General features: G+C 38.3%; 1 protein-coding gene across 2 annotated transcripts in view; it reads right to left on the bottom strand.

Annotated features, from left to right (window-relative positions):
* TDRD7 (tudor domain containing 7) overlaps positions 1-20315 on the bottom strand; it is a 90709-nt gene that overhangs the window by 31578 nt on the left and 38816 nt on the right. For both annotated transcript variants that reach the window (XM_067039743.1, XM_067039744.1), the window contains 3 exons: positions 18125-18198; positions 15395-15612; positions 1308-1894 (listed from right to left, as the gene is read on the bottom strand). In XM_067039743.1, the coding sequence (XP_066895844.1) occupies positions 1308-1894; positions 15395-15612; positions 18125-18198 (879 nt within the window). The remainder of the gene's footprint in view (positions 1-1307; positions 1895-15394; positions 15613-18124; positions 18199-20315) is intronic.

Raw genomic sequence — 20315 nt, 5'->3', positions numbered from 1 at the left:
TGGTAACAGATACCAAAGGATCCTGCCAAGGAAGCACATTTAGATTTTCTTTATAATGTCAAATGGTAAAAGTTAGCAATGTGCTCCTCAACATCCTTCCTTTACCTCAGTTTATTAGTGACCCACAGTGGGAACCCTAACCCTCAGAAAGCTATTTCTATCTTCAGGCCATACCACATCTTAGAATAAAAGCTCTATGCATTTACCACCCCTCTATAAAAAGAACCTCAACAAAGCTTCCACATGTTCTAGTTTGAACATCCTAAGATACTTGATTCTCACTTCATCATCAGACTTAGTCTGTTCAAACAGAAAAGCTTCAATAGGTTTGTTGTATAGGACTTTGATTATTTTTTGTGGCCTTTCATTGGGTCTTCCCAGCTCAGCTATGATCCTTGGGAAGAGTAAGAGCCCAACGCACAGGGACATTTTGGGTGAAGGAGCCTGCATTCTGTTCTGCTCCAGCTACAGCCACACCTTGGGTTGCTGCCTCCAGAGATCCAGCTACGGTGGTCACCATTCTTCATCCCAAGTCAGAAACAGCAAACTATAGTCTTTCAACGTTTTCTATGTATTCTACATTTCCTCCAAAAGTCCACATCAAGTGCCTGATCTGAATTGTTTTTTTGGAATTCCATTTATCATTAGCCACTTAGGCAATAATTCCTTCTCCCAGGCAATGATATCAAAAGGCTCGAGAAACCAGAGGGCTAATCTGATGCATTACACTAGAAGGCGGTGCTTAGCTATTCTGACTTTTAGGAAACACTACGTAATCCTAGATTAAACAGTATTACCTACCTAGTGGGTGATTGTTCTTTCTACGGACTAGGTATTGCTTTTGACTTATATAGTTACCATTATGCTATTTTTTTTTTTTTTTGGTACGCGGGCCTCATGACTGTTGTGGCCTCTCCCATTGCGGAGCACAGGCTCTGCACGCGCAGGCTCAGCGGGCATGGCTCACGGGCCCAGCCGCTCCACGGCATGTGGGATCTTCCCGGACTGGGGCATGAACCCGTGTTCCCTGCATCGGCAGGTGGACTCTCAACCACTGCGCCACCAGGGAAGCCCCTACCATTATGTTTTTGACATAGATTTTTTTCACGTTCAGACCATGTCATCATTTCAATTTTTAAAACTGTTAGAAATCTTTTCTCACAAAAATAGTTATTTTAAACATTATACTTCAATATAACTCTATAGAACTAAAATTATATTATTCTTCCTCAACCAGCATCTATGTGAAGAACAGCCAAGTAGCAACAGTACACTAGGATTCTAAAGAATTAGAAAATAAAACTTGCCTGATAACCACTTCATTTGTGTTGCTCAGTTCAACCACCAATACAGATGGGGATGCCTCAGTTGGAATGATTAACGGAGGAATTGTTACAGTCTCCATAAAGGTATCAGCACTTTTGGTAATGTTTTCTTCTATCTGCAAATATTCTTGTTCAATCATAGACTTGATATCATAACCTCCATGTGCTTGCCCTGCATCCTTTAGGATTTTGTCAGTGGGCGGTGGAAGTTTAGCATAGAGAATGGCCTTCTGGGGGTTTCCAGAAATGTAGTCTATGGTGCATACATCGGAAAGCGAGGCAAGATTTTTTAAGGCATCCTCGGGTAATTTCACTTTGTACATGTCCTCAAATACTTTGGGGAGTGCGCTGGCCCAAAGACCGCTTGAGTATTTCACCAGCAGCTCCTCAACTTTCTCTTTAATGTCTCCTGGCATAACTGTTGGACACCCTTTGAGTGGTGGTATTTGTTTTGGAGCAGGTAGTGGGGATGGAGGCAATTTTTCAGTGTTCAGTTCACTTCTCAAAAGCTGCTTTCTCTTAGCTGGATAAACAAGTAAATCTTGACCACCACTGCAAGGTTTTTCCACCTGAAATTTTTAAATAAAGCAAATGACAGATATTTTAATGGCTAAAAACAACCTGTGAGCACATTAATGCATTTTAAGTTTGAGATAAACACTTTTCAAATTTATGAAGAGAACACAAAATTGTACATCTTACTCTTCTCAATCACTAAGACTTTAATATACTGCCTTCACTTGCAAACATGATCATGCACCACATTTCAGTAATAAGCAGGGAAATGAAAGAGTATGAATTTCCCATGTGAAGCACCTGACCTCCAATAACCCTAGGAAATCATGAGAGCTTCTGCCCTGTACACCATCTAGTTTCTGACAAATAGTTTTGTCTCACCTAGTTTCTCTGACAAATAGAAAGCAACATCTTACAAAATTGATAGAATACAAGGAGGAATGAAACCATGAAAAGGTATCAGAACTGTCAGGAATAAACCACTGGGAAGAAAGCTAGGAAATATTCAGGCAAAACTGAGGTGCTGTCTCTCTTCTTCCTGCAGTATCCTGAGAAAACCCTCAGCTTTCTATTATGTAGGAAGGTCAGTCCAGAGGTAAGGTACACATTTTCCAACAACTACAGTAGAAAGTTAGCTAGAAGTGTTGACCCTCTAATGAACAAGACTTAAGAATGCCCAGCAGTTATATATCATCCAATTTCTAATTTTCTTCTCGTAACATTCCAGAGAGGCACGGCTTGATGGCATCTCCTAATATAAGAGAAGGAGGAAAAGATAAACTGATGTATGGCACTATTTTTCCAAGTTCTAAGCCTTTCCACTTCTAGACCAGGGGTCAGCACACCACAGGCTGCAGCACAATGCAGCATGCCACCTGTTTTTCCATAGCCCATGAGCTAAGAATGATTTTTCTATTTTTAAATGGTTGAAAAAAAATCAAAAGAATTACTTTGTGACATGAAAATGATATGAAATTCAGTGTACATCAACAAAGTTTTATTGGCACCCGGCCATGCTCTATGTAGTGCGTATGTGCCAGACTATGGGTGACAGTCACATAGGTCTTGGCCTGCAAAACCTAAAATATTTATTACTTGGTCCTTTACAAAAAAATTTCTCAACTTCTGATTAGACTGAAGTTAGTACTCATAGCCCTCTGAAATGCTTCTATTTTGTCAGATCCTATTCACCTATTCTTTAGCTGAAATTTAAGACCTTAGGAGGCTATCCAGACCACTAAGGTGATAATACAAGCTTACAAGAAGTACCCCCTTCCCCAAGAAGAACAGAATATTAGAGTTGCTGGGTGGGTAGCGTGTAAGTAAAGAAGATTGACTTCATTTACTAATTTTCTATATAATGCTTAGGAAGAGAGGACATAAATACAGTTGACCCTGATGACACTGTGTGCCACTCTGGATGGTATTTATATGATACTCACAATTTGTGTCCTTAATGTTAAGGCTGGAAACACAAACATTTGGGACACTCCTCATTTTGCTCTCAACGGTTAGCCCACCTCTCTCCAGAGACTCACATTTTAAAATCTGGAATCTTAAAATGCCTATCTTCACTGTGCTTTAAGACACTTAAGATACAAGGACACAGACTGGGTATCCAGAAAAGATTTGAGAAACATCCTTTTTGAGAAAATGGAAAAATAAAACAGATTTCTATTTCGATGTGAGTTATTCACTTGTCATACAGAATCCCAGTTAGTAGCCTCTTCAATAAGTGGTGCTAGGAAAACTGAACAGCTACATGTAAAAGAATGAAATTAGAACACTCCCTAACACCATACACAAAAATAAACTCAAAATGGATTAAAGACCTAAATGTAAGGCCAGACACTATAAAAAACTCTTAGAGGAAAACATAGGCAGAACACTCTATGACATAAATCACAGCAAGATCCTTTTTGACCCATCTCCTAGAGAAATGGAAATAAAAACAAAAATAAACAAATGGGACCTAATGAAACTAAAAGCTTTTGCACAGCAAAGGATACCATAAACAAGACCAAAAGACAACCCTCAGAATGGGAGAAAATATTTGCAAATGAAGCAACTGACAAAGGATTAATCTCCAAAATTTACAAGCAGCTCATGTAGCTCAATATCAAAAAAACAAACAACCAAATCCAAAAGTGGGCAGAAGACCTAAACGGACATTTCTCCAAAGAAGATATACAGACGGCTAACAAACAAATGAAAGGATGCTCAACATCACTAATCATTAGAGAAATGCAAATCACAACTACAATGAGGTATCACCTCACACCAGTCAGAAGGGCCATCATCAAAAAATCTATAAACAATAAATGCTGGAGAGGGTGTAGAGAAAAGGGAACCCTCTTGCACTGTTGGTGGGAATGTAAATTGATACAGCCACTATGGAGGTTCCTTAAAAAACTAAAAATAGAACTGCCATACGACCCAGCAATCCCACTACTGGGCATATACCCTGAGAAAACCATAATTCAAAAAGGGTCATGTACCACAATGTTCATTGCAGCTCTATTTCCAATAGCCAGGACATGGAAGCAACCTAAGTGTCCATTGACAGATGAATGAATAAAAAAGATGTGGCATGTATAAACAATGGAATATTACTCTGCCATAAAGAGAAACGAAATTGAGTTATTTGTAGTGAGGTGGATGGACGTAGAGACTGTCATACAGAATGAAGTAAGTCAGAAAGAGAAAAACAAATACTGTATGCTAACACATATATATGGAATCTAAAAAAAATGGTTCCGAAGAACCTAGGGGCAGGACGGGAATAAAGACACAGACATACAGAATGGACTTGAGGACACGGGGAGGGGGAAGGGTAAGCTGGGACGAAGTGAGAGAGTGGTATGGACATATATACACTACCGAATGTAAAACAGATAGCTAGTGGGAAGCAGCCACACAGCACAGGGAGATCAGCTCGGTGCTTTGTGACCACCTAGAGGAGTGGGATAGGGAGGGTGCGAGGGAGACGCAAGAGGGAAGAGATATGGGGATATATGTATATGTATAGCTGATTCACTTTGCTATAAAGCAGAAACTAACACACAATTGTAAAGCAATTATACTCCAATAAAGATGTTAAAAAAAAAAAAAAAGAATCCCAGTTAGTACAATTTTAGATTTAGACATGGCAGTCCTCCAGATTCAAAGCCAGCTGAGCCTGCTGGGCCCATCTTAAAACCCTTCTTCAGTCTTCACCTAGCAACATCTTCTCAACTCTTTGCAACATCTTCTCTGAAGTGGATGCCAGAGGCTAATTTCAATGGAATATAGTCCATCTTATTCATCTAAAATAACTCTCACAAGCCGCATGCCCTATCTGTCCACATGGCTTCTTCTAACCCAAAAGAGGACAACAGTTCTTCAGTTTAATGATCCTTTTCTTTCCAATAAGTTAACTGGGAATATGAGATACTTCAATGTTTGTTTACTAATCTCCCCCACTCTTGGCCCCAAAGCTTCCATTCCCACCTCTGCTTTAGATGCAATCAGGACCAATTACCTAACAATGTAATTGTCAAATCTGTCAAACCTCTAAACATGACCTCTGAACATGACCAGCACACTGAGTTCTTTTAACTAGGGATTACTATCTTAACAGAAGTTATGAATATTAGGTCCACTTGATGTGAATTTGGTCAGGACAAGAGGAGAATTCCCATTTTTCTGGGCTTTATTCCAGAATAATGCTTAAAGATCACCTGGAAGTAGTAAGCTTCCAGGGCTTCGTCTGGAGCATTTATATCAAGCTTTGCCAGTCAGCCTATAAAGCAGATTTTTGACCAATAAGCCTGAGTTTATTCTAAGTACAAACAATGGCCAAATAATCATCTGAACTAGAAGGCAGGTTTCCTCAGCGGTTTTATTTTCATGTTTTAAAGTAAATACCCTACCCCAGCCCCCAGCAATCCCCAAATGACTAGTTCCTTGAATCGTAGCCACTTTCCAATTTTTACTGGCTTCTTCTTGATCTCATAAGCCAGTTATGTGCCTAATTCCACTTTGTTCTCTAGTGATTTGGCCTCTTTAAATTCAAATTAGCATCTACTAAGATTAAACATAAGCCTGACTTTAGGAACAGAACCTGACACTAACTGGAGTTGATTCAGATGTTCTTCAACATGTTAGACAACTATTCATGGATAATTTAGTGACATGGAAAATATGCCTGGTCCATGTACGTCATTAACCAATCTTTGGAGAATAGCTGAAGGGTTATTCAATTCAAAGGAAAAGATCATGAAACTCATATTGTTTAGAATTTAAAATATATGTAATTTAAGACAAATGTAATTTTTTTCAACTTAAACTCTGTTTTAAATTTTTCATGAAAGTGAAAATTTGCTTTTCTCAGGCATTCCAATGTGATCACCACCTGTCCTCCATAACATGTGTCTTCTTTTTAACTTTCTGGTCAATGGGCTTAGAAACCACACCTATTACTATATCTATTCCCAGCCTATGAGAATCTCCCCAAAGGCAAGAAATTGCTGGAATGTGGGTTACAGTATGGTGTCCACTCTTCACTGTGCTCTGGTACATCTGACCAGATTTACATGCTGTTCTCTTGTCTCATCCCCCAAAACAGAACAGCTGTCTTCTGGCATTCATACATGACCAAGGTAAGTCAACAGCTACTTGAAACATGGCTTTTATTATTTCCTTAGTGTGATAATCAGCTGCTAATCATTCCAGTTGGATCTTTCAGGAGGGTGCTTTTACAACTTCTATTGGGTTGGCCAAAAGGTTTGTTCGTTTTTTTCCGTAAGATGGCTCTAGTAGCACTTAATTGTTTTTAACTTCAGTTGAAACGATTTTGTTAGATTGTATTGTGACAGCCATCATATCAGTGTGCATTTAAAAAAAGACTTATCAAAACTGGTGAATTTTTGTGTAGCCATTTTAATACTGAAGATAAAAGGGAAAAAAAGCAACATTTTCCACATATCATGCTTTATTATTTCAAGAAAGGTAGAAACGCAACTGAAACACAAAAATAAGGTTTGTGCAGTGTATGGAAAAGGTGCTGTGACTGATCGAACATGTCAAAAGTGGTTTGGGGGGCATCCCCTGGTGGCTGGCTCAGTGGTTAAGAATCTGCCTGCCAATGCAGGGGACATGGGTTCGAGCCCTGGTCCGGGAAGATCCCACATGCTGCAGAGAAACTATGCCTGTGCACCACAACTACTGAGCCTATGCTCTAGAGTCCGTGAGCCACGACTACTGAAGCCCACGTGCCTAGAGCCCATGCTGCGCAACAGGAGAAGCCACCACAGTGAGAAGCCCACGCACCGCAATGAAGAGTAGCCCCTACTTGCTGCAACTAGAGAAAGCTCGTGCATGGCGATGAAGACCCAACGCAGTCAAAAATAAATAAATAAAATAAATAAATTTTAAAAAGTGGTTTGCGAAGTTTTGCGCTGGAGATTTCTCGCTGGACAATGCTCCATGGTCAGGTAGGCCAGTTGAAGTTGATAGTGATCAAATCGAGACATTCACTGAGAACAATCAACATTATACCACACGGTTGATAGCCAACATACTCAAAATATCCAAATCAAGCGCTGAAATCATTTGCACCTGCTTGGTTATGTGAATTGCTTTGATGTTTGGGTTCCACATAAGTTAAGCGAAAAAAACCTTGACCATATTTCCACATTTGATTCTCTACTTAAACGTAATGAAAATGTTCTGTTTTTTAAAACAAATTGTGATGGGCGATGGAAAGTGGATATTGTACAATAAATAATGTGGAACGGACGAGATCATGGGGCAAGCGAAATGAGCCACCACCAACCAAAGGCTGGTCTTCATCCAAAGAAGGTGATGTTGTGTATATGGTAGGATTGGAAGGGAGTCCTCTGTTATGAGATCCTTCAGGAAAACCAAACAATTAATTCCAACAAGTACTGCTCCCAATTAGACCAACTGAAACCAGCACTTGATGAAAAGTGTCCAGAATGAGCCAACAGAAAATGCATAATCTTCCATCAGGATAACTTGAGACCGCATGTTTCTTTGATGACCAGGCAAAACCTGTTACAGCTTGGCTGGGAAGTTCTGATTCATCTGCCGTATTCACCAAATATTATTGCACCTTTGGATTTCCATTTATTTAGGTCTTTATAAAATTTTCTTAATGGAAAAAATTTCAATTCCCTGGAAGACTGTAAAAGACAGCTGGAACAGTTCTTTGTTCAAAAAGATAAAAAATCTTGGGATGATGGAATTATGAAGTTGCCTGAAAAATGGCAGAAAGTAGTGGAACAAAAGGGTGAGTACGTTGTTCAATAAAGTTCTTGGTGAAAATGAAAAATGTGTCTTTTATTTTTACTTAAAAACCAAAGGCACTTTTTGGCCAACCCAATAGTTCCTGTAAGTCTAATTGATTCAGGTACATACCTGAGAAGGGGGTCAAAAGGCCTCCTGTTCTATAGAAGACTCAGGATCATAATCCTGCCATTTTCTTCCATGCTTTCATTGTTTTGTGGCTCTTCAGTGTTGTGTTTGGTTTTGGATATTCACCCAAAAAATCGCCAGTCCAATGACTGGAAACTGGCATGACCTGGAACTCCATAGATTTACTATGTATGGGTCCTTACCTCCACCTCCCAACAGTAGAGACAGGTAGGTAACCTAAAGGATTAACTCCTTACACTATGGAGTTCAAGCCATCCTCTCTGGCAATCATCAGAAGATTCTAGTATCTAACATGCCTTAAACCTTCTATTCCCACAAGTTCATTAGCTTGATTTCTGCCTCTCTTGGAATCACAACTTGAATGAGATACTTCTCTCACATCCCTCTGAGTTTTTGTAAGTTTGGAGTTGACAGCTTAGGTTTGGTAGATGTGAGACTCAAGGACTTAAAACGACAACTTCTTCAGGAGCCCTCTAAGTTCACAAAAATAGAAGTCTTCATGCTATATGCCTAGAAATTGTCTTCTTAATTCTAAGAGGTCTTTACTTCTTCCTAATTTACCTGTGCTGTAAAGTTCTTGAAGCCAAACTCCTTTGAATCTATGAAGGCTCACCTGCTAACTCTGTAGCATAGGCTGCTGAGGTAAACTTACTGTTTCTCATGGAATTAGAATTTTCTTTGGGATTCTGTAACAGAATTGGTATTGTCCAATTAAATCAAAAAGTTTCAAAGCAGCTGTATGGGTCTCATTCAGACACAGTTTTGTTTCCATTGGGTAGTAGTTCTTTGTGTTGAAGCTTTAAATTACATTTTAAATTTCATTTTATATGGTCACCACCCAATATCAACCTCAGACAGTATGGTAAAATCACGTTTACCTGGAGACCTGCCTTCCAGCACTCCAACTATTAGCAGTGGCTTGGAACTCAAAAACAAACCAATTAAAAAACTCAATTTCAGCAGGCAGTAAAGACTTCTGGGTACCAAGCAACAATAAAACATCAAAGAGTCACTGACCAGAAGCTTGCACCCTATGATTAGCGAGTTCACGAAAAGAAAGACTGGTTGATGACCTTCTACAGAGCTCAGTCTTTTTGTGTTAATGCTGAGAAGTGCCAGGAAAGTTAGACAACTGAGAAAGAGATAAAGAAATGGTCCCCAATGGCCTGACTGGGCCACAGTGAAGACAAACTGATAGGTTCCGATCTGAAGCCTCTAAGGGCAGTGGGTGGGGCTTATACTGCACGCAGGATAATACACTGAGATGAGCTAACACCCAACTCAGCGTTGTTCCAGACCACCTACAACTGGCCACCCTCTCTGCAGCGGTTCATGCTATGCCCAAGATTATTCAGAAAGGGTTATAATTTTTAGTCGCTTCTGTTTTAGAAAGTACAGGTGTTTGTGGCATATTCCACAGAGGTTTAATCAAAGGTAAAGGTAAAAAGTTCCTTGTAGGGGCTTCCCTGGTGGCGCAGTGGATGGGAGTCCGCCTGCCGATGCAGGGGACGCGGGTTCGTGCCCCGGTCCGGGAGGATCCCATTTAAAAAAAAAGTTCCTTGTAGATGGTACCCTGTCTGTTCACAAACCACCTATCCAGAGAAACTCTTTCTCCACCATCTTGGGTAAGTAGTTTTGTAGATATTATGTATGTCAAGGCTAATACTCTTTCACTCCCATCCCTTTCCTAGTAAGGACTTCACAATGATGCTGACTACAACCATTTATGTTTGGATAAACTTCAAGCCATTTTCCTTTAGTGTGGCCCAAGGTTAGGCCCTTGTTCACAGGTCTCCTTCAAGAAGACATTATCCTGGTTAATTGTGTGCAGACCTTTTGGGCATGATCTTGGCTGGCAGCTGTGGCTTTCACTGTGCATTCTAAGCTAAGCAGGTACTAGATGTGCTTCTCATTACCTTTGCGGGGAGCAGGATCTTTTCCTCTAGGATGGCAGAAATTCACTTCATCTAAGAGTTTTAGTTCCTTTATCCACTGCTCTTATTTTTCAATTTAAACTTTTGTTCTGCCCTCTTTAGCATTTCCTGTTTTCATTGAGATAGGCTCCTCTGTAGAGCTTGCTGGGCATGCCTCTGGTTTACCAGTGGGTTTTAACTTGCTTGCATTTAAGCTGTACTGTTCCTGGAAAAATAACAGCTGTCTTTTCCTATATACCTGCTATGTTTCTTTTTTTCTTTTCTTTTTTTTTTTTTTTTTTGGCCACACTGTGCAGCATGTGGGATCTTAGTTCCCCAACCAGGAATCTAACCCACACCCCCAGCATTGGAAACACAGAGTCTTAACCACCGGACCACCAGGGAAGTCCCCTATATATCTGCTATGTTTCTTACTGTACTGGCAGCTGTTTATAGTTTGTGTAACTTAATTCTAACAACCCTAAGAGATGGGAAGAAACAGTAACATTTTAAAGCATACTGAAGCCCAGATTTATATGCTGAAAGTAACACCACTAAGAAATGGCCAGGGCAAAAACCTAACTGCAAAGCCCAAACTCTTCTTATTGTACTATTGGGCCTTATGGGTAGTTTTGTTTCAAGTTCCAGAACAGCAACGTCACATTATTCCCCTAGTGCCCTACTCTGATTTTGCCACAGTGCTCTTTTATCTTTCTCCAATTCAGATGGTCACTGAAACTGAATTTAAAAACTGTTCCAATGTGTTCACTGCATATTTCTTTTTGTTGATGAAAAGTTAGAAAGGAAATTGGATTCCAATTAGATATTATGGCTGTACTTTCAAGTCTTAGCTTTACTTCTCATTGCTGCTTCTGCTGGCATGGCTGCATAGACTGTATAAACACCACTAAGCCTGAGGATATATCACTGCTGTTTCACTTATGTTCACTTCCTTAGAAATTCAATTTGTTTTTAACCCAGAAATATCCAGGCTTTAAAAAAAGAGGCAATTCATTTTGCATGGGCTGACAGGTGCTTTATCTTATATAATTAATTACCACAATTAAAGTTAAGACAAACTCCTGAACATACAAAAATACAAAAATATGTAAGTGGCAGAACTGCTGTTGCCTCTTTTGATATTACGGAAACTGCTATATTGACGCAATCCAGAACTTTAGGAATTTTTAAAAGTCTGAGGTATTAGAGGACTAAACAACTTAAAGCTCAGTGATTTCTAATGGACAGAAAATGACATATAAAATACAGACTAACAGTAAAATCTTTTTATAAAAGCATGAATAATTAGCATCATTAGGTATTTTTTCTCATGTACAACATTTTATGTTCTCATTCACTAAATGTTATGTTCTGTAATTAAGGCCTGAGGTGCTTCCAGCTGAACTCAGAATGTTTCCCACTCTCTTGAAGTTGCCTCCCAATGCTCCTACGCTAGGTCTTTGAGGCTACTGGCAGAGAGCCTTCTCAGCTGAGTGCATCTATTCCTGTCTGGCTCTAAACAAGCCGCCCAGCTCTCCACACAGCTTGAGGTAAGGCACTAAAGACAGATATTCTGTCTCAGGTAGGAATGGAGACGTTTCTCCACCCATGTTTCAGAGTGGAGGATTTCAACAAAATCTCTGATGTTCCACAGTAATTGTCACAAGATTTGAAATTTTACTAGAAAGTGAAGTCGGCCAGAGGCTCTGGATCCTGCATGACCTCATGGCAGGGACCCGCTATGTTTCCACCAAATGATGACTCTTCAATAAAGTGAATTGGCCCGTTTGCCTCTTGAGTTTCTTCTTGAGCCACTCTCTTCTTATTGAATTTCTTACAGTTTCATGAAAAAGCCATGTTTTTCTGTCTCAGGCTTTGGCACAAGCTGTTTCTTTTGTCCGAGGTGCCTTTTCCCCAGCATTCCCACCTTTGTCTAACTTTGTCAACTCATCTCTCAGGTTTTAGTGTAACAGACACCTCCTCTGGGAAGCTTTTCTTGACTCATCAGACTACTTCGCATCCTTCTGTTTACATGCTTCCTTAGCACCCTGCATTTCTCCTTCATAACTATTGCAGGCTTGCCCTTACCTGCTCAATGTTTATTTTCCCTGTTGGACAGTAAGTTCCGTGAGGGCAAGGTCCAGGTCTGTCTTGTTTACTGTTATTCTTAGCACCCAGGTCAGTGGGTGGCTCACAGAAGCATTTTATAAATACTAGCCAAATACAACAATTAAGGAGAACATTATTAATAAGGCCACCACTTTAGAACAGCCAAGAGATGTTGCTATCCTTCTCCTAGGACCCAACGGCAATTCTTAGATGCCAGTACCCTTCGTCAAGGATACGTAGGTCAAGCCTGCCATCTTGGGCTCTTTGCCTTTCGAAGACAGCTTCTGCACAAGTTCCATTTCCCTCGAAAGTTGCCTAGGAACACTATGGAACTGGGTCACTGTTGTTAATATGATTTTATATTCTCTTTAGCTTTCAAAGCTCTCAATCCACATTTTGTTGTCAGAGAGATCCAAAAGGTTAAGAACAACAGATTCAAAGCATCCTTCTGCCTGCATCAAAATACCATCTAGAAACCTTGTAAAGTGACTTATAGCATACAGCTGATTAAACCTTCATGAAGGTAAAATTTCAGAGCTTTTATTTGGTCCCTTGAGCTGATGCTACCCATCCTATATTCAAATGGAAATCCTGCAAGTGATTATCTCTGGAAGGTAGGATGATGGGTGATTTTTATTTCTTTTATAACTTTATTTTTCAATATTTTTATATGGGACATTTTACATGACTGGGGGAGAAAGCACTTTTTTTTTTTTTAAATAAAGAAGTACACTGCACTCAGATTTCTTCTTCAGTTACACAACAAGCCACATGGAGATACACATTACTAAGTCTTTCTTACCCTAAAATTTCTGCACTGTGTTCTAACCTGTCTGACCCTGTTTGCAGTAGAATCAGCCCTGGGCATGCTATCAGTGTTCCTGCTTTTCAGCAAGATGAAAAGCAAGAAGTCAGAAGAAAGGGAAAATAACCATGGTGTAACTGTTTAAAACTGCCTAAAAATAAACATGGTGTAACAGTTTGAAACTGTTTACCAGTAGTCTGTTATTAAAAAAACAGTTTTGAAAAATATCAATAGATGTAATTAAAACTGGCAGTTTTTGTCATCCTAGACACAATGTTTCACTAAATAAATTCTCATACCTGACAATGGATAGTGATTGCATCTAAATAGTCCTACTCAAAATTGAGAGAAACAGCATGGAGATAAGAAAGATATATTACATTTCTGCTTCACATTCCACCCTCACTGCCTGGACAGAAAATAATCATGCAACAGAGATGCATTTGAGCAATCAAAAAATTAAAAATCAGTCATTTCCGCACCTGAAATTTAGTAGGAAACCACCCATTTTAGATAAAGTTTTAACATCAAAGAGATAGGTACTCTCTCTCCTGCAGTCCTAGCAAGAGAAATTTTGAGGCTTTGCAGATATGCAGAGTAGCGAGGATGAAAATTTCCCCCCAAAAGTCATAAATTAAGCTACACAAATACTAGTAATTATCATGCAGTATAAAACAAAGTGACCAGAAACATAATACATTAAGAGGAATTTGTGAAGTTAATTTAAAATTCTTTTACTCCAAAGATCATTTCTTTATCAAAGCTTAATAGTGAGTTTTATGTGTATATTCAAAATAAAAGGGCTTAAAGTTCATTGAAGACATAAGTTCGTGAATGTCCATGGATTAAAAAAATAAAAGAACCATATGCATTCCAAAAAGGAGCTCCAGGCCCTGAATCTTCAAATCAAGCAGCCTGGTGAAACCTCAAAAGTCCCCTTCAAGTTTATGGAAACCTAAGGGGGTCCTCAAATGCTGCTAAACCTGCATCCAGTGAGAATATTCTTTGCAGAAAGGAGTAAAAATGGAATGAATTGAATAGCAACCTTAGGAATTCCCACTACAAGAATAAACCCCATATTCAACATAAATCAGGGATAACATTCTTATGATCATTCTTGACTTTATAGGTAGGGAAACAGCCATAATTTCAGAGTTTGACATTTCTTGTTTTCCCACTTCACACTGTATGTATATTCATCAGCACATCACATTGCCCTAAGGTGGTCTCAGCCCCTAAAGCAGTGCATGGTACCTGCAGGTGCAGAGTGAATGATGTAAGAACAATTAAGACAGATAGAGGGATGGAAGGATGACTCTTGAATGGAAAGCCCATGGGACTGGAGTGGGGTGTCAGTGCCCTGGGGGAAGAAGTGGTTATAAAAATACATACTGTCTTTAGGCCAGGTGCTTATAAGAGAGAGTGGCCCACACTCTGCCCAGCAGGGTTGGGGGCCAAAATATATATTAAGTTAAAGAAATGTAAGCCCTCTATCAAGCAATAATTGTCATGCATATTCAAGAAGCACCAAGTAACCACTAATTTAAAAGTTATTTTGTTGAATATATTCTATGTAAATAAAAACATTAAGAAACATCTAAAAATTAGTTATTTTGTTTTAAAAATCTAGTTGTGTCTATCTCTGGATGAACTAAAAGATTTCTAATAAATTACTCTGATCCATCGTTTTATTATAATAGATTCTCAAGTAGGAACAGGCATGGAAATAGACGTCAGCTCACTTTTCAATATTTTTCTCCAAAGAAATTTGTGAATAGTTTAAATCTGAACCCTGTATTAATTTTTTAAGATGTATTCTATAAATAATTAGCCAAAATAACTAAAATTTGTTCAGCTGAATGTCTTTAAAAACGCTCAGGAACAAACAAACAAATGTTCAGGAACAAGAATATAAAATTTGAGGCTAACAAAAAACATTCTATTACCAGTTAAGTTCAAGTTATTAAAATGACAAAACCATCAGTATCTATTATTGGTAACAGTTCAATACAAAATGGTATATATATATTATCACATATTAAATGCATTTAAAAATAACTTAAAATCTATAAAAACAGCAATTACAACACACACAGACCTCAGCCGTGACATATTTCTACTATAAATAAGAACCAGTATGTGTTAATCTTAGTCATAAAGATTAATGAAGCAATATTATGTAAAGAGCTTCGTGCTCCCCAAATAAAAGGTGATATTACTAACAACTCAAAATCTGAAAGTGGGGCAGGGAAGGAGGCATCAGGAGGGAGGAATAAGAAGAAACATACCGTGCAAATATGAGGCCAGTGTTCAAATTGTTGTAAAATTCCTTGATTAAGTTCTTCTTTATATAATTCTTTGTAAAAATGTGGAAGCTTAGATATCCAAATGCCATTGTTATGCTTGTTTAGTATTTCCTTTATGCGGTTTTGAACCTCATCCATTTTATAAGTGTAAGAGGCAGGAAGCGTGACATTTGGTTTTTCAACAGCCTGATTTAAATTATCTTTAAATTAAAAAATATGATAGAATTAACCAGAATGCTTAACATTTTAGATTATCCCCATTACCTAGTATTTGTGTCTTCAGGCTTTGTTATACTTCAGGCTTGTGGGGGTTAAGGGACTTTCAAAGGGAGCAGGATTAGGAGAGCAGGACCATGACAATTTCATTCTAAGTTTTAACCCTGAAATAACCAGGAAGGTCAACAGCTACTCAGAGAGGGAACCTAGCCCCTTTATTTTCCAAGGATACATCATAGTTTAATTTAAACTCATAAAGAATAATGAAATTTATTTATTTATTTATTTAATTTTTGCAGTACGCGGGCCTCTCACTGTTGTGGCCTCTCCCATTGCGGAGCACAGGCTCTGGACGTGCAGGCTCAGCGGCCATGGCTCACGGGCCCAGCCGCTCCGCGGCAATGTAGGATCCTCCCAGACCGGGGCACGAACTTGTGTCCCCTGCATCGGCAAGCGGACTCTCAACCACTGCGCCACCAGGGAAGCCCCGAAATTTATTATTTAACAAATCATTTTCTAACTGCGACTAAGAAAGGTTAAATTTTAGACAATAATGGTATATATGTAATGATAAATTTAAAGCTATATTTTACAAAGCATAAGGATAATGCCTTAATAGTAAGATCAAAGAACATTTTATAAAAAATAAATAATTGTCCAGGTTTTAAGGTATGATCAATTTTTCCCTTTATTAATGAGAAAAAATAATTTAGCAATAAATGAAAGTTCAAAAATTGATCCACCTGTAATAATCATCCTAGCCTCAGTTTATAAACATAAGTAAAAGGTTTGGTGCTCATAAATAACTATTAATGATTTGTTTTTATTTCTCCAATCCAAATCATTCATTTTTCATAAGCGAATTCTTATAAAGTTTTGTTGGTGCTCTCTTACATTTATTTTTATTAAAAACTTAGAATGCCTGAGTTAACGTCCTAAGGCAATAAAGAAATTTAAGTGTCCTCAATAGCTGATATTTCTGGTATTTTAAGAACTATGAAATTTATTCCAAACCTTTTCTAAATTTTACTGGGATACAGATCAGAGTATTTTAAAAATTACCATCTATAAGCAAAATATGTTCATATTTTAATCATACAGTATTTCTGCTGGGATTCAACAATTTTTATTTTATTTTATTTTTTAAATTGGCTGGTGGAGACACAGGCTGGTTTGGGGATGCTGGCCTTTGAGGATGCCAGGAAGCCAAAGGGAGAGCTGTTCCTTGAGGATGGCTGGATGCTGACTCTGCTTTACCCACCATAGGGCACGAGACCTGCCCTTTCTGAGACTTAGTTTGGCTCAGCCAACAGAAGGGTCCAGGATATCTACATATATTTCCTATTAAAGGCACAGTTAATTTATAAAGTTCTTCCCAAATAATGATATATAAAAGAACCAGGAAGAAAGAAGAGTTTCTTGGAACTGGCCAGTCCCTCCCTTAAAGAGAGTCAGCAGCTGACATATAGTTGGAGGCTTTGCAAATGCACCTGCTCTGTGGGGCCACTGGAGTCAGCTAAACTTCTGTACATTTTGTTAAACAAATCAAGGAAGTAATTTAGGCTGCCAGAAGGTAGGAGAGGTAATGTATAAGTGTGTGTAAATCAGCTGCTGGGTGAATCATAATCCTCCTGAAACAAGTCCTCTTGGTTCTGCAGAAAAAGCTTATTCTAATATAAAGGATTTACAGCCTCTAAAGGGTATACGACTTTACTGAGTAGTCATTTTTCAGAAAATGCATATGTAAAAGTAATTGACATAAACAAAAATCAAATTGTTCAATTAATTTCCATAAGAAATACTGGAGATATATTCCTTTGGAAAAAAATGATTTCAACTCAGTAAGAATCACACTTAAAGCAGCAAATCATTTAAAACCACATTTAAATTTCATGCAGCATAATTTCTGAAAATACTGTATCCCTTGGGTGGGCCTAAGAGTAGGGAATTTACACTTTGGTTGGAGGAGACAAGATGAGTGTGTGCACTTCTAATCTTCAGATTCTTCAACTTTATTATGTCTTCTATTGATTTCTTAACAGCCCTTTTGGATTTTATATATTTATATTCATATTTAGATGCTTAGTGGTCAATACACATAGTTTAGGGGCTCAGATTTTACCTGGTAGAGTGTCTGAAATTATTTTATGAGTTGAAGTCCCCTATTTATGTGCTTTAAATCGTACTCTCTAACGAGTAAGAGAGTGACAAGGGACACAAATATCTCTGTAGGTAACACGTGTGAGTGAAACAGAATAGGTCTGGTGCGAGGAAGGCCTCAAGTCAGAATAATAATGATATCCTTGGAAGTATTACTTTCTCTTTAGATCACTTCAATTCATAACTTAAAGAAATCAGAAAAGAGGGGAGGAGAGATGTATTCTAAGTGGGAGAAGGTAAGAACAATGTCAAAAGCCACCATTAGATATTTTTTGGGGGGGTTCTGAGGCTCCAGAAACCATAATGTATCACAAAAATAATGTTTAGAAAACATACCACTCATTTCCTTAGTACAGGTTCTTGAGAGATGCATCTGAAAAGGTGGCGGAAGGGATGCCTTTGGGCTAAACCTAAGGTATAAAAAAAAAGGTAAATTAAAATTCAAATAGCAAAGTCAATACCAAGTTTCAAACACTATACTTTTCATTTAAAGTCTCTGTGGCATTGAGCAGCAAAATAAGTCATTAAAATATTCCAAAAGGGGCAAAAATTATAATGATATCTGGTATCAACTTTCATGTTTCACGTTCATCAGAGGAAAGTGTATTAAAGGCTAAATTTAAACTAGGAATTTAAAAGAACTTAGAAGTCACATTTCCAATTAATCACCTCTAAGAAACTAGCAATACAAAATAAAGAAAACTATGCAATGAATAAACAGTTAAACATAGAGAATATTTTGGACTATGACTAAAAAATGAAGGATTGCATCACCAGATATTGAAATGTGTTATAAAGGTACGACATTTAAAATAGTTGGACAAATAAGTAAAATAGTAGAGAGCTTAGAAACACTCAATTTACATTACATCTTAGCACACGATAAAAGTGGCATTTCAAACCAGAGAGGGGATTCCTCAATTAACTACTTAGGAAAGAAACGTAGATTTCCCACCTCATACCCTCACCAAAAAAATTTTTATGTGAATTGTGCTGGATATATGTAGAAAAATTTTCTAAATATGAGGACAAAGAAATACCCCCTCCACCACCCACAAAGAGAAATAATTCGTATTCATGTCTGTCTCCCTCACTAGACCCCAAGTGTCTTAATTACTTGTGTTTCTTGTGCCTAAGGCAGTGCTTGGTACATGCAAGGGAGAGTGAATGCTGTAAGAATGAATAGAATGATTGAATGAATCAAAGAGTACATCTTGCCCAGTGGTGGGTAAGGGACTAGTGGTGATAGTGACAGTACACCTATTTCGCAATTTTTCAACAGTATGGAATACTCTAAAAATTAGATCAATTCTTTGAAATGAAGCACATCTCCTCAAAATATTTTAATTCTAAAAGAAATGATTAGATTGTAGGCTACCAGCAAAAGCTTACTTAGTATACGATTCTCTGCAATTATAAGAGCATCACATTTGTGTATTAATGCATCTGGGTAATGACAGAAGATACCAAAAACATATCCAGCTCCTACTTCTGCAGAACTTGCAGGGAGACAGCAATACTTTCCCTTGCATCAGAGCCCTAAAAATGTATATTGGACTCTTCCCCTGCTTTGAGTCAGCTGTGAGGGCTCTAGCAGAAAGCAGAGGGTTATAGGCGAAGAGTATAGCAAGGATACGGAAGAGACTGCTATCATGCAAACATTGGTAGGTCTAATGCACAGGAAAGAAAACTGTCAACACAGCAAAAGAAAGATGTTCAAGGAAAACCACAGGGAAATGTGAAAAACAAACTTAATAAGATAATAGAGGTCCAACCAGTTTTATAACAGTAAGTATAAAAGACTTATTATTTTGTTTCTTAAAAGACAAATACTTAGACTGTCCCCCCACAAAAAGACTCCCAACTCAAACATATGCCATTTATTAGAGACACATTATTATCCCACAAATATTTATTTAAGGACCTACTATTACATGCCAGGCATTGTGTCAGAGGGTAATGATCAATGATTAAACAAGAGGAAGGTACCATTATTCTCATGGACTGCACATATAGTTGAGAAAAGTGACTGTAGCAAGCAGCTAGTAGATGGCCCCCAGTGATTCTCCCCTCTGGTATCCACAACCTTGTGTAATCCCCTCCCTTTGAGTAACTCGCTTCTAATCAATAGGATACTTCAAGGTTGAGGGGATTATACATAATTAGATTACAAAAGATTCTAATTTCCACTTTGCTAGCATAATCTGTCTCTTGCTGGTTTCGATGAGGCAAATAGCCATGTTAGGAAGGGCTATATGGCAAGAAATTGAAGGTGGTCTTTGGCCAACAGCCAGACGGAACTAAGGGACAGCTCAAAAGGGACGGATTGTACTAACAACCACACAAGTGAGCCTGGAAGGGGATTCCTGCTCAGCTGACCCAGCCATGGCAGATACCTTGATTGTAGCCTCATGAGAAACTTTGAAGCAGAGGATCTAGCTGAGTGGTTCTGAGATTCCTAACCCACAGAAGCTACAGGATAATAAGTATGTGCTGTAAACTGCTAAATTCATGGTGACTTGTTACA

The sequence above is a fragment of the Kogia breviceps genome, chromosome 8 (assembly GCF_026419965.1).
Source record: "Kogia breviceps isolate mKogBre1 chromosome 8, mKogBre1 haplotype 1, whole genome shotgun sequence".
Lineage (NCBI taxonomy): Eukaryota > Metazoa > Chordata > Mammalia > Artiodactyla > Physeteridae > Kogia > Kogia breviceps.
The sequence above is the reverse complement of the archived record's forward strand: the minus strand, read 5'-3'. Positions and strand labels throughout refer to the sequence as shown.